Source organism: Geotrypetes seraphini, chromosome 8 (assembly GCF_902459505.1).
Source record: "Geotrypetes seraphini chromosome 8, aGeoSer1.1, whole genome shotgun sequence".
In the NCBI taxonomy this organism is placed as follows: domain Eukaryota; kingdom Metazoa; phylum Chordata; class Amphibia; order Gymnophiona; family Dermophiidae; genus Geotrypetes; species Geotrypetes seraphini.
Window position 1 is genome coordinate 62,460,574 of NC_047091.1, and position 14,315 is coordinate 62,474,888.

Genomic DNA, 14,315 nt, shown 5'->3' on the forward strand with positions numbered 1-14,315 from the left:
TATTTTCTTGTCTCCAGAGGACTTAAAACCTACCGCCGGCGTTAAGGCCAGGTAGGGCCGGAATAGCGCACATAATAATCTGTGCAGAAAGCTCAGTGGGCTCTAGCGCAGGAAAACACGTGCATGCCAAGGATAGCCATAGATTGTATTTAAATGTAATCAAATGGATGTTAGTATAGTCTTAAGCTATGTCCTCCCAGTGCTCATAGAACAGCGCCCAAACCTGCCACCTATGAGCTGGCACTGCGGGTTTTGAAGAGAGGATTTCCTTTCGTTTTCAGTTGAAAATCTGCCTGTTTTTTATTTTTTTTTATTTTTTTATTTTTTTAAATGGAAGAAAGCCCATGCAAGCCTATAAGTGCCAATATTGGGAAAATAAATGTGCACGTGTCCAAGTAAACCTAAAACTGAAAGCACACATTGGCGCCTGTTTTCTGTGCTTAAATATAAGCCTTCCAAGTATAAAAACTCAAAAACCCAACAACATTTTTACTATAGTAATTCATAGAAACACGATGGCAGATAAAGGCCAAATGGCCCATCCAGTCTGCCCATCTGCAACATCCACTATCTCCTCCTCTCCCTATTGGCTAAGGCTCTTAACATTTGCATCTCCTCTTCCTATAGGCTAAGGCTCTTTATACCTGCATTGTGATGTCATAGAACTTTATAGTTATAGAAACATTGCAGCATGGATAGCATTTAAAGGCCAAATGGCCCATCTAGTCTGCCCATCCTCAGTAACCGTTATCTCTTTCTCTCTCTGAAAGATCCCACGCCCTTTTGAATTCAGACACAATCTCTGTCTCCACCACCTCTTCCAGAAGACTGTTCCACGCATCTACCACCCTTTCTATAAAAAAGTATTTCCTTAAATTACTCCAGAGCCTATCACCTCTTAACTTCATCCTATGCCCTCTCAATGCAGAGTTTCCTTTTCTGCAATGAGAGGGCATAGGATGAAGCTAAGAGCTGATATTTGAGATCTTTACAGGTTACTCAAAACTCTGTGGCAAGGTTAATTACTGGACCTTCTAGATTTGAACGCATCACTCCTGTCCTTTAAAGAATTGTACTAGTTGCCAATTGAGTGTTGCATTCGTTATAAATTGTTGCTACTTGTTTTTAAAACACTGATTGGCAGGAAATCTCCAGTTTGGTTAGACTCCTTTTGTATTTATCGACCAACATTTAACGTTTCCTGGGCAGTAATGCCCTGGTGGTCCCCTTCTGTTCGTGTAATTCACCGCGAAGAAGATAGGAAATCTATATTCTACGTGCGTGGAATTATGGAACCAATTACTTGAGCAACTGCAAGGGCTTGGTGATGTTGACTGTTTTACATTAGTGATTTCTATTCCGCCATTACCTTGCAGTTCAAGGCGGATTACATATGAGTTGTCAGGACATTTAGGAGTACATTAGAAGTTGTCTGGACATTTCCGTAGGTGATAAAGGGTGAAATGGATTGCAAATGGGGCTTGAGATGGATCTTGCTGTGTTAGTTTGTCTTTATGGAGTTTTTGAATAGCGGGGTTTTTATTTCTTTTCTGAAGGTTTTGTAGTCTGCAGTCGAGATCAGTAAGTTGGAGAGTTGGTGGTCTAGTTTTGCTGCTTGTGTGGCTAGGAAGGCATCATACTTTTTTTTTCGTTTGACGTTTTTGATTGAAGGGTGTGTGAATGACAAATCATAAGCTGAAGCTGAACCCAGACAAAACTAAATTCCTAATGCTAGAGAAGGACAAAAAACCATCCCTAACAGAACTGGAAGTAAACTCAATCAAGTACCCAATACAAAGCTCCCTCAAAATCCTGGGTATACATCTAGACAGATGCTGCACAATGCAAACACAAATTCAAAAAATCACCCAAAAAGCATTCTTCACAATGCGAAATCTAAGAAAAATCAGAAAATTTTTTAATAAAGACCAATTCCGGATCATTGTCCAATCTCTTGTGCTGAGCATTGTAGACTACTGCAATAGCCTTTACTTACCTTGCCCTAACAACACAATAAAAAAACTGCAGACCATCCAGAACACAGCCCTCAGACTCATATACTCACTCAGCAAACATGACCACATTACTAATGCATACTTAGAATCGCACTGGCTACCAATAAGAGCAAGAATACAATTCAAACTCTACTGTCTCATTTTCAAAGTAACCCACGGCACGGCACCTAGTTACCTAAACAACCGCTTCCACTACTACCTCTCACCCAGAAGAAGGAGAACGCAGAACATCTTCACCTTCCCACCTCTCAACGGAACTCGTCGTAAGAAACTTTACGACAACCTCCTAGGGACACAGGCAGCTAAAATCGACTCCGACATCTCAGAATTACTGATCAAAACAACAGACATAAAAGATTTCCGTAAAGAAATAAAAACACTATTGTTCAAAAAATATCTCCCATCACTCGAACCTCCTCCCAATGAGTTACCAATCAACACCTTCAGAAATACCCACCTATAGTATCTCCTTGTCTATGATTTAGAATGTACTGTAACTCTTCTACACTACACCTGATCTAACTTGATTCAATCGATATATAATTCTCCTGTGATATGTATTATCTTCTGTGACATGTATTATCCTCTGTGTTATGTACCATTCTGTTAAACTGTTGTATCATAATTCTACTATTCCTGAAATTTACTCTTATCCTGTAATGTAATTCTCTGGAATTGCCCAGACATCTTCTATATTGTAATCCGCCTAGAACCGCAAGGCACAGGCGGAATAGAAATCCCTAATGTAATGTAATGTAATGAATGGTGCGTGGGTTCTCCTATATCTGGTTGTGGTGGTTTGAATTAGTCGGTTGTTCCAGTAGGCTGGGCTGTCTCCGTCTTTGGCTTTGAATAGTAGGCAGTAGAATTTGAAATGTATTCTTGCTTGTATTAGGAGCCAGTGTGAGTCGAGTTATGCCGCTGTGATGTGGTCGTATTTCCTCGGTGAGTAAATAAGTCTTAGAGCTGTGTTTTGTACTGTTTGTAGTTGTTTTATCATGGTTGCGGGGCAAGGGAGATAGAGAATGTTGCAGTAGTCTAGTAGACCAAGGACTAGGGATTGGACCACTAGCTGGAATTGTTTTCTGTCGAAGAATTTTCAAACTTGTCTTAGGTTTCTCATGACTGCAAATGATTTTTGTATTGTTTTGTTGATTTGTGGTTGCATGGTACAGCCTCTGTCTATCAGCATTCTCAGGAATTTTAAAGTGGGTTGAATGGGGTATGTGATAGAGTTTATTACTAGGTTTGTTATAGTTGGGGTTGTGCTATTTTCGAGGAGGATGAATTTTGTTTTGTCTGGATTTAGTTTCAGTTTATGCTCTTTCATCCATGTTGTTACTGTTTCTAGTGTTCTGTGTAGTGTATCTGTCATGAAGGGCGCTGGTTGATCAAAAGGAAGGAGGATGGTGATATCGTGTGCTTAGCTGTAGGAGGTCAGGCCTAGTTTTCAAGATTTTATTGAAAATGTTTTTGTTTCGGGAGGTATACCAAGGCTGATTCCCTATATATATATTTTTTTTTTCATTAAGTAATTGTTTTAATGTATTTGTTTGTTAGAAATTTTGTATATTTGTTGGGATCCACCTAGAAATGTTGATAGAGCAGAATATTTTTAAATACATAAAAAACTGAAAAGCTTATATTGAAAGGCACAGAAGAACGGTGTCGCTAGGTGCTTCACTTTCAGGTTACCCTGGCACAAAATGGTTAAGGGGCTGGAGGAGTTGCCGTACAGTGAGAGATTAGAGAAACTGGACCTCTTCTCCCTTGAAAAGAGGAGACTGAGAGGGGACATGATCGAAACATTCAAGATAATGAAGGGAATTGATTTAGTAGATAAAGACAGGTTGTTCACCCTCCCCAAGGTAGGGAGAACGAGAGGGCACTCTCTAAAGTTAAAAGGGGACAGATTCCGTACAAACGTAAGGAAGTTCTTCTTCGCCCAGAGAGTGTGGAAAACTGGAACGCCTCTTCCGGAGGCTGTTATAGGGGAAAACACCCTCCAGGGATTCAAGACAAAGTTAGACAAGTTCCTGCTAAACCAGAACATACTCAGGTGAGGCTAGACTCAGTTAGGGCACTGGTCTTTGACCTAAAGGCTGCCGTGGGAGCGGACTGCTGGGCACGAAGGACCACTGGTCTGACCCAGCAGCGGCAATTCTTATGTTCTTAAGTGTATAAGAGCTGCGCTTACTGCCAAACTCTTCTGCGGCAAGCATGCCCCCTCCCCCTTACTTTTACATCACACACATCATTTGAATACCATTTCCTTTGAGCCTTGGCAAGCTAGTTTTCTGCATTGTTCTGCAAGTATGGGGTGTGCGCTGTTGACTTTGGCAATGGCGTAGTGAGGGTAAGTGGCACCTGGGGCGGTGGTGCCCCTCTCCCATCCTCTTCTCCATCCCAACCGCTCCTTCCCGACACCACCCCTGCCACCTGCGTGCCCCTCTTCCTTTCTCCTGTATCCTTTTTAATTTTCCAGATGTGAGCAACAGCCTGAACTTGCTACCCGCGTCAAGTTGGCTATCCCTTTGACATAACTTCCTAGGCCCGGAAGTGATGTCGGAGAGAGTCGACGCAGGCGGCGAAGTCGTAATGCTGCTCGTGCAGGAAAAATGAGAGAGATTCGAGGGAAGGGAATGGGCTTGCGCGCACGGCGGGGGGAGGGGGAGGGGGCGGGGAGGAGGAAGGGTGTCTGCGCCCTTTACAAAGACTGCGCCTCGGGCAAACCGTACCCCCCATCCCCGCACCCCCATTACTACGCTTTCGTACAGGAGCTCTGGGCACCAGCCCCTCAGTCTGTAGCTGAGGCAACGGAGGGTTAAGTGACTTGCCCAAGATCACAAGGACTTTCAGTGGGATTTGGGCCCAAAGAGAAGCATGAGACACCAGCCCCTTTACTCTATAATCTTGTGCATGCATTTTTTTGCATTTAGCACAGGTTGTACACTCAAAAGATAATTGGCAAACTGACAGCTAATTTGCCTAACAACCTATGATTACCAATAATTGGAGCTAATTGACATAATTTGCAGTTAATGTGTAACCGCACATAGCAATTCATGAAAAGCTATGGACTGATATTCAAAAACCAAACACAGGCGCTAAAGATGATTAGTGCTGGATTCGAACCTGCATTAGTGGGCACCGAATGCTCCGAGGGCTCTGTCAAGGGAGACAACGTGTGTGCTAAAGATTAGACCAAATAGCACACCGACGTGGTCAAACGGATGTTGGTGCGGTCATTTCCTAATTTTCAGAGAAGAGCGCACGAAACAAGGCTGCCCTTACCCGTTGACAAAATAACACCAGCTCGGAGCAGGCGTTAGAATGTTTGAGGAGAGGATTTCCCATGAATTTTCCTTAATATCTGCTGATTTTTTTTTTTTTTTTTTAATTGGAAGCAAGTTCCTAAGCTCTGGAAGTGAGGGAAGAATATATGCGAGTCGGAGCAAACCTGAAAGTGAAAGCACACATTCTGCTCTTTCAGTATTTTCCAGTGTTGTTCCTACAGCGCCGGAATTCTGAGCTAGAGAATGACATGGGGACAAATTTGTCCCTGTCCCTGCGGGATCTGTCTCCATCCCTGTCCTGTCCCCATGAGATCTGTCCCTGTTCCATCGCTGCAAACTCTGTCCTGGAGTACTGCGTCCAATATTGGTCGCCGTACCTAAAGAAAGATATGGCGATACTCGAGAGGGTTCAGAAGAGAGCGACACGCTTGATAAAGAGTATGGAAAATCTTTCATACGTTGAAAGATTGGAGAAACTGGGGCTCTTTTCCCTGGAAAAGCGGAGACTTAGAGGGGATATGATAGAGATTTACAAGATTATGAAGGCCATAGAGAAAGTGGAGAGGGACAGATTCGTCAAACTTTCGAAGACTACAAGAACGAGAGGGCGTTCGGAAAAATTAAAAGGGGACAGATTCAAAACCAATGCTAGGAAGTTCTTCTTCACCCGGAATGTGCTTCAAGAAGGGATTGGATGATTTCCTGAAGGAAAAGGGGATAGAAGGGTATAGATAGAGGATTACTATACAGGTCCTGGACCTGATGGGCCGCCGCGTGAGCGGACTGCTGGGCATGATGGACCTCTGGTCTGACCCAGCAGAGGCATGACTTATGTTCTTATGTCCTGATCTGCAAAAGCCTCAGACACTTTAAAATCATAAATGTTCAAGGCTTGTGCAGATGAGGATAGAGCTTGCAGGGATGGGGAAGGGACAGGGACAGAACTCGCGGGGACGGGAGGGGGATGGAGATAGATCGGGTCCTCCCTCCACTTCAGAATCGCTCAGCTCTGGAATAGTCTCCCTTCCCCTCTCCGCAACTTGAGCCCCCTTCTACCATTCCGTAAGCTTCTGAAGACTTGGCTCTTCTCCAAAACGTAACCCGTCCCCTCCCTATTATTATCACACCTAACCTCTCTCTTACTTACTTTTATAAACCCACTGGAGTTCCGCTGCTTCCTAACCATGTAAACCGTGTCGAGCTCCACCTGTTGGAGATGATGCGGTATATAAACCCAAGATTTAGATTAGATTAGATTAGATTAGATCCTGCAGGGACGGGGACAAATTTGTCCCTGTGTCATTCTCTGTCCTGAGCATCTCCCTATTAGTGCGGAAAATCTTTAACGCATAACTGCAAGGGAGCGGTGGATGTGGAAGGGGCATTTCCAGCACTTATGCACCAAGTGTCTAGTATACTATCAGTTATGTACACAACCATGTTTAGTTGCAGACTATTTACACTGGCCATGGATATGACGTATGTTGGCACATAATGGCACATAAATGCCCACATATGTTAGAATTTTTTAATGGCAATTACACACGTACAGTAAAAGGACTTTATGCATCCTGGTTGGAGACGTTTCTTCCTCACAACTTAGTCTTTTGGCTTTTGATATTCCGTTGAGAGGTGTACATCTGGTTTTACTTCTCGTGAACAATACGTTTTGGCCCACAAATTTTTTCTGGATGCTGGCAGTGGTCCTGTTGTCTCAACAAAAGAAAAAAAAAAAAAACATGAACCCAGTTATCAATAAGTGGTATCCCTCCCTGGCAAAGTTTGTAGAGATCTGGAATGAACTTCCCGACTCCAGTAGGCTTTTAGGCCAGCTGCAATTATTTCGTAAATTCCTGAAAACTTTGTTGTTCTCTCAATTTTTAAATGGTTTAACTACAGCCTCAATGAAATGATAATATTATAGTTATTTTTCTTATGCTTTTCTTATGTACTTTAGTTTTTAATTAGTTCTTCCTTCTATGTTTTCTGCTATGTACTCTAGTCTTAATTATATGTGAACCAAGTTGAGCTCCGCTGGGAGATAACCCGGTATATAAACTAAAGATTAGATTAGCAGAGACCTTGTTCTGCCTCCAAAGTTGATCCACCATTGCAGTGCAGTAGGGCAGTATGGCAGACGACATGCATAGTCAACTCTGTTCTGTCGGTAAACTCATGACTTGTTTGCAGCGATAGCATTCTGACACCGGTAACATCAGAAAAAAGGGGAAAAGCCGAGAAGCAAAGGATTTACTCATCTGAAGGCAACAAAATTTTAAAGAGTTCATTTGTGGCTTATTTCTTACCTCTCACACTAGTGTGTTCTGGGAGTTGTATTCTCTGTCCCTAGCAAGAGACGTCAGCTTGGAGCGGTTTGGTAATATTGCCCATTTTTCATAGAGATACAGGATCCCAGTCAGGCCTAGAGGGACTTTGGGCTCCACTGCTTCAGTTACTTTAGAATCTGGGCCTGTCCTGTTTTAATTCCAACTAAATCTATTCTCCATTAATACCTGTGAGTACTTTAATTGTATAATTGATGTCTGGTTATTTGCAGAGTACCATTAATAATCTTGTTTTCTAAAATGACTTTTTTTTCCCGTTGGTGCAGTTCCAATTAATGTTTAATAAATAATGTTAATAATACTTTCCTTTTTCCTTTTGCCGTGATGTGCTGTGGCCACCTTATTCCTCCTTCCTTCTCTCTCACTCCCCTTTTTCATTGGCCTCCCAGTCATCAATCGTGAGCAGGGTAAATGATCCGTTCCATTAATGTCTGTGTTCTCTGTTCTAGTCTCTTGCTTAACCCAATAAAACAAAACCCAGATTGCAAAACTGATCCAAATCCCACCAGGTTTTCAAAGGGGCTGGCTTACATTGGTGGGAAGGGAGGGGTTCAAACCTTTTTCAAATTTGTAATTTTCTGTGTCATTGAATGGATAATATGGTCCTTAAGAAGCTGTATGGCTAAACAATCTTTGGGTAGAAGAAAATTTTTTCAAAGAATAGCATTTTTTTTTTTTGTATGATTTTTATCTGCTTTTCATCTATTCACTTTTGGGTCAGTGTTCAAAGCAATTTAACCAGGCGGGAGAGACTCCAACTACCACTATATATCACTTCTATAGCGCTGAAAGATGTACTCAGTGCTGTACATTTTGACATTAAATAGACGGTCTCTGCTTGGAAGAGCTTACAATCTAATTTGGACAGACAGACATGACATAGAGGGTTGGGGATGCAGAACCCAAGGTGAGAGGAATTAAAAGAGTCTCAAAGAGGTAGGCTTTTAACTTGGACTTGAACACTGAACCATTAAATCGCTTGTGCGGAGCTGTCCACTGATATTCAGCAGCTCGTAATTGGAAAATGCTGCTGAATACCAGCACTGATCACTAAAGCCAAAGCAAGCGATTTTGTGAGTAGTTCAGGGTCCTTAAGTGCTGACTATTGCACTTAACTGAATAAGGGATAGCAGGCCACAAAAACCTAGATATTCAGTTCTGGTGCCTGGACATGGTCCTACTTTGAATACTGAGGCATATAGTTGGCAGCAGCTATAAAAATATATGTATGTATATATGTATACGTGTGTGTGTGTGTATATATACATATATATATATATATATATATATATACATACTCAATTTCTATCAATGCCACACTCTATTATCTTTAATTGTTCATAATATTATTTCATTATTTCACAGAAATCTCATGTCAAATTTCAGCAGTTTTGTCTTAATTATAACCTCTAAACTTCCTATCTTCATTTGATATTGTTTGATTTCATTTCATTTGATTTCATTATTGGCCTCAGTGGATGCACTCATGTCCCTTAATTCATGTAAAACTTGAGCATACCAGCAGCCAGCCTCCTCATCAGCCTGTATATATCTTTTCTAATTTTTTCCAATATTTTAAATAAATAGCATAATTTAAGATAAACTTATTTTATTCTTTTATCGATATACTGAATGGAGCCCCATTCAGTATATTGATAAAAGAATCATATAAGTTTATCTTAAATTATGCTATTTATTTAAAATATTGGAAAAAATTAGAAAAGATATATACAGGCCGATGAGGAGGCTGGCTGCTGGTATGCTCAAGTTTTACATCAGGGGTGCCCAATAGGTCGATCGCGATCGACCGGTAGCTCGCCAAGGCAAAGTGAGTCGATCACCCAGGACTCACTTTGCCTTGGCGATCTATCGGGCCGATCAGTCTTCCTCTCCCCGACGTCAATTCTGCCATCGGAGAGGAAGTTCGGGCCAGCCAATCGCTGCCTGGCTGGGCGGAACTTCCTCTCCGATGGCAGAATTGACATCGGGGAGAGGAATGCTGGTCGGCCTGAAGCAGGGAGAGCATGGGGCGTCGGCGGCGTCGGCTTTGGGGCCTGTTATCCATTGGTGGCGTTTTGGGTCCTGTTCCCTGATGGCAGCGGCAGTGGCAGTGGCTTGGGGAAGGGCAGGGAGAAAGAAAGAAAGGGGGCAGGCAGGGAGACAGAAGGAAAGAAGAGAAACAGAAAAAAAGAAAGGGGGCATGAAGAGAGAAAGAAAGAAAGGTCAGGGAGAGAGGAAGAAAAAGTTGGGGGAGGGAATGAGGTGTGGAGGAGAGGAAACATACAGGCTGATAGAAGGGAAGAAAGATTGGATGCACAGTCAGAAGAAGAAAGTGCAACCAGAGACTCATGAAATCATCAGACAAGGTAGGAAAAATGATTTTATTTTAAATTTAGTGATCAAAATGTGTCTGAATTTATATCTGCTGTTTATATTTTACAATATGATCCCCTTTTACTAAACCGCTATAGTGGTTTTTAGCGCAGGGAGCCTATGAGCGTCGAGAGCAGTGCTGGGCATTCAGCGCAGCTCCTTGCGCTAAAAACTGCTATTGTGGTTTAGTAAAAAGGGAGGGGGGTGGGTATTTGTCTATTTTTGTATGGTTGTTACTGAGGTGACAGTGCATAGAGTCATCTGCTTTGACCTCTTTGAAAAAACCCCGGAATAGGAATGATAATTAACAATTCTATGTGTACAGTGTGCGTTGTGTTTTTTTTTAATTTTATTGTTGGTAGATCATTTTGACTTGGTCATTTTAAAAGTAGTTCGCGAGTCAAAAAAGTGTGGACACCACTGTTTTACATGAATTATGGGACATGAGTGCAGCCGCTGAGGCCAATAATGAAATGAAATCAAACAATATCAAATGAAGATGGGAAGTTTAGAGGTTATAATTAAGACAAAACTGCTGAAATTTGACATGAGATTTCTGTGAAATAATGAAATAATATTATGAACAATTGAAGATAATAGAGTGTGGCATTGATAGAAATTGAGTTTATACTGTCCTCACTCAATGAAATAAATTATATTCAAGCCAATTTAGATAGTGATAGGCATATTTTTAAAAATCCCCAAATTCTGTTCTTTGGTTGGTGTCATCTGAACGACATTATCTTCTCATACACAAAAGTTTAGCCTATTCTGTTTTTCCCTGCTGTAGCATATTCTGTGGTATTATTCCACCACTTTAAGAGGAGCAAAAAAAAAAAAAAAAAAAAATGGTGCAATGGGCATAGGGATATCTTGCTTTTAAGAGATTTGGATCAGTTTAGCTTTCTGTGGGCTGCCTTGATGTCGTGACATGCTAATGGATACCCTAAAACATTTCCATAGTGGAGCGGCAGTTTATAAGCCCCAGCTGTTACTAACTGCACTGTTTCTAAGTCCCTGATGTCCTCTGTCCCCTTCCTGTACAGGATTGGGCTTGAGAGGGGCTTGCGTTCTGGCTGCGCAGGCATCCTGTTGCCAGGCCAGCCACAAGGGAGAGAGGGACCTAAGCAGCTGTTCAGACAGGCTTCTGCAGAAAGACCCATCAGAAACATTACAAGCACAATTGAAGCTCTGGAGGTTGTGGTGGACAGGGTACATTTTTTTAGGAAGACACTTGAATTTGTGTGGACAGTTGCTGATTTGTGGCACAGGAGGGGACTTAAACCCCACAGAATCTCTGCAGACAGCTGTGTGGACAGCTGCTAGCGCATGCACTTGTGTGGTCTGGAACTTCTGAAAGTTAATTTAATACTCTAATGCTGACATTTTACTTGGTCAGGCCGCATCCTCTTTCCTCCCCCATCCTCAGCCCAGCATCCTTCACTCTTCCTCTACTATCATTCCTTGAAGATGGAAGGAGTCCGCAGTTGAAGCTTTATGGGATGGGCATTTGCAGCTTTAGCAATGCCTGGAGTCAGACTATCAAAACATTATATGTACATGTATGTCCTACCTGGATTCTTTTCAACAGACAGAAGATTGTGTTGTGGGAGGGAGGGTGTCCAGATAACATGCAAACTTAGAGAGCTTGCTGTGAATGAGCCAGAGATCTATTTCACTTTCTCCCTTTGGTTGTATTTAATTTCCTTTTAGTACGTATACAGTTGAAGTACAGATGAAACCACAAAACCCAAAGTGTAGACGTGGGACTTCCAGGATTGTGTCTAGCTTCTTTCCCAGATTATCCTCGGTTACTGAGCCAGAACTTTTGCTCAGGGAAAATAAGGGATTGCCATTAGGCTTCACCTCTGACCGCTCAGCTGCCTCAGTGATCCTTTGCTTATGACATCACAAGGCGAGATTATAGTTACAACTTGGGATCGCTCGAGAAGGAGGAACTCTTCACGAGTCGACCCGAGTTGTTGCCACTATGAAATGCTTTTGGTTGCTTTCAAGTGTCTCTCTCCTCATAGTGGCCAAAGCTTTTCAAGGTCATTGAGACACTTCTTAACTCCTTTTCCCCACTTCTTGTTAACTCCTTCCCCCCCCCCCTACTTTTATCTCTCCTCAACCGTTGGCCTGCCTTCCTCCTCCTCCCCTCCCTTCATAAGGTTTTTGCGAGCTCAGTTAGTGTTCTCTGCATGCTGTGCATCCCACCCCCCCCTTCATGCACAAACATTGCTACTAATTGTGTGATCCTCCTCTTCCCCCCCTCCCCCGTCACTCCTTTACCCCACCATATCCATTCTTTGCTCCCCTACAAACTTCATCTACCTGGGGTACATATATAGGATCCAGGAAGATTCCAGTCAAAGTGGATCACCTAGCCCTGTCGATGACTGACGCACGGAGCATCGGGGAATTGAAAATGTATTCGCAAAATCAGTTGCTTCCCCTTCTCCTCGCCTGTCTTGATCGATGCCTTGGGGCGTTCGCAGAGAGCAGTTTTGTTTCTAGTCTGTGCATGCTTGCTAAATTGTGGCATTGGTTTCCTGAATGAGGAGGAAATCTCTGGGCTATAAGTAACTTAAGGGCAAATTCTGTAAGAAGCGCCCAAAAGTTAGGCGCCGATATAGGCACCGTTCAGCGCGATTCAAGCACAATTGGGGTGCTGTTTAGTGAATCGCGCTGAACGGTGCCTATTTTGGAGGCACCCTGTAAATAGGCCAGCTCTAGGCACAACTAAAAGGGAGGCGGCCATGCGAGCACTTGAGCACGCTTAAGAGCAGTGATTCTGTAACAAGACGCCTAACACGTAGCCAAGCCTAACTTGCAGAGCGCCTATTTTTTTTTTGAAGGCCGCCTACATTTTTTAGAGGCGCCTTGTTACAGAATCGCTCTTTAATGATAGGTGCCTGTGTTTCGATTAGTGCTGATTAACAACCTCAGTTAAGCTTGTTGTTCAATTTAGATAGGCATCTATCTAGTTGGGCGCCTCCAAAATTGGTGCCTAACATTAGGCGCTGGTTACAGAATTTGGGCCCTGGATGCCGTGTTGGTGGGGGTTCCGGCACTCCTCCTCTCCACCCCTGCCTCGTCTCACTCCTCCCCTCGCCACACCCACACCCCCTTCCCTTCTCCCGTACCTCTAGTTGTTCACCGCTGTGAGCAACAACTTCAATGTGCTCCTCGTGTCGTCTCTCCCGCTAGCGTCACTTCCGGGTGCCACGCGCAGGAAGTGATGTCAGGAGGAGAGCCGATGGGGTCACAGGGAGCACGTTGAAGTTCTTGTTGCTCGCAGTGTTGAACAGCTAGAGGTACGGGGGAAGAGAATGGGCGCACACGCGGCAGGGGGAAGAGATGAGGGAGGAGCACCACCACAGGCACCTCCCACCCTTGCTACGCTACTGATGCTTTAGGAGCAAAGCCTGAAAACAAAGATGAAAAATTACCCAATTTTGTCCTCGCGTCAGGCTCTGGTGAGGTACCTCAACTTTTCTGCACGCCTGTCAACCCCCCCTTGCCCAAATCCTGAAGCACCGTGCAGAGTAAGGTACTGCCATGTTTCAAGGTGGGGTGGGGAAGCAGGGGTGAGTGAGCATCACTGCTACCTCCTCTCTTAGAGGTGAATGGGGGAGGTTGGGAACTAGAGTGGGGCCTAGTTAGGCCATTGTAATCATTTGTGGGTTCAGGAGGTAGGGGTCCCACTTGGGACACCAGAAATGTTGTGGGGTCTGGGGGGAGGTGGCACTAGTTATATTAGTGGGTTGGGAAGTGTAGGGTAGTCACCTGGGACATCAATGTGGTATTTTGTGGCTTAGGAGGTGGAGGATTCAGGAAGGAGGGGGAGGAAGGAGAGAAGTAAAAGAATCAGGAGTGTGGCCTATGTGTTTGATCTCCTTTCCCATCGGTTCATGAGCCAAAGAGACATCCACTCATGATGCAGCAAACAGCTGCATCTTACTGCTGTGGCGTGCACTGTTTTTTCTTAACACACACACTTTTTAACATGGTGATAATTTGCATGCCATTAGTTTAATGCATCAAGATATAAAACTTTTTTTTTTTTAAGCATGTGTGTTAGAGCAGTGCTTCCCAACCCTGTCCTGGAGGACCGCCAGTCAGTCGGGTTTACGGGATAGCCTTAATGAATATGCATGAGAGAGATTTGCATATAATGTAGGTGACAGGCTACATTATATGCTCCACGCATATTTCATTAGGGCTATCCTAAAAACCTGACTGGCTGGTGGTCCTCCAGGACAGGGTTGGGAACCACTGTTGTT

At 43.5% G+C, this 14,315-nt stretch overlaps 1 protein-coding gene across 12 annotated transcripts in view; it reads left to right on the top strand.

Moving 5' to 3' along the window:
• Nucleotides 1-14,315, top strand: part of RYR1 (ryanodine receptor 1) — a 314,039-nt gene that overhangs the window by 237,480 nt on the left and 62,244 nt on the right. For 6 of the 12 annotated variants that reach the window (XM_033954047.1, XM_033954058.1, XM_033954052.1 and 3 more), the window contains one exon: nucleotides 8,046-8,063. The exons of 5 other annotated variants lie outside the window; for them this stretch is intronic. In XM_033954047.1, coding sequence (XP_033809938.1) covers nucleotides 8,046-8,063 — 18 coding nt within the window. Of the gene's footprint in view, nucleotides 1-8,045; nucleotides 8,064-12,200; nucleotides 12,216-14,315 lie in introns of all 12 variants that reach the window. One more of the 12 variants, XM_033954048.1, reaches the window with a different exon arrangement.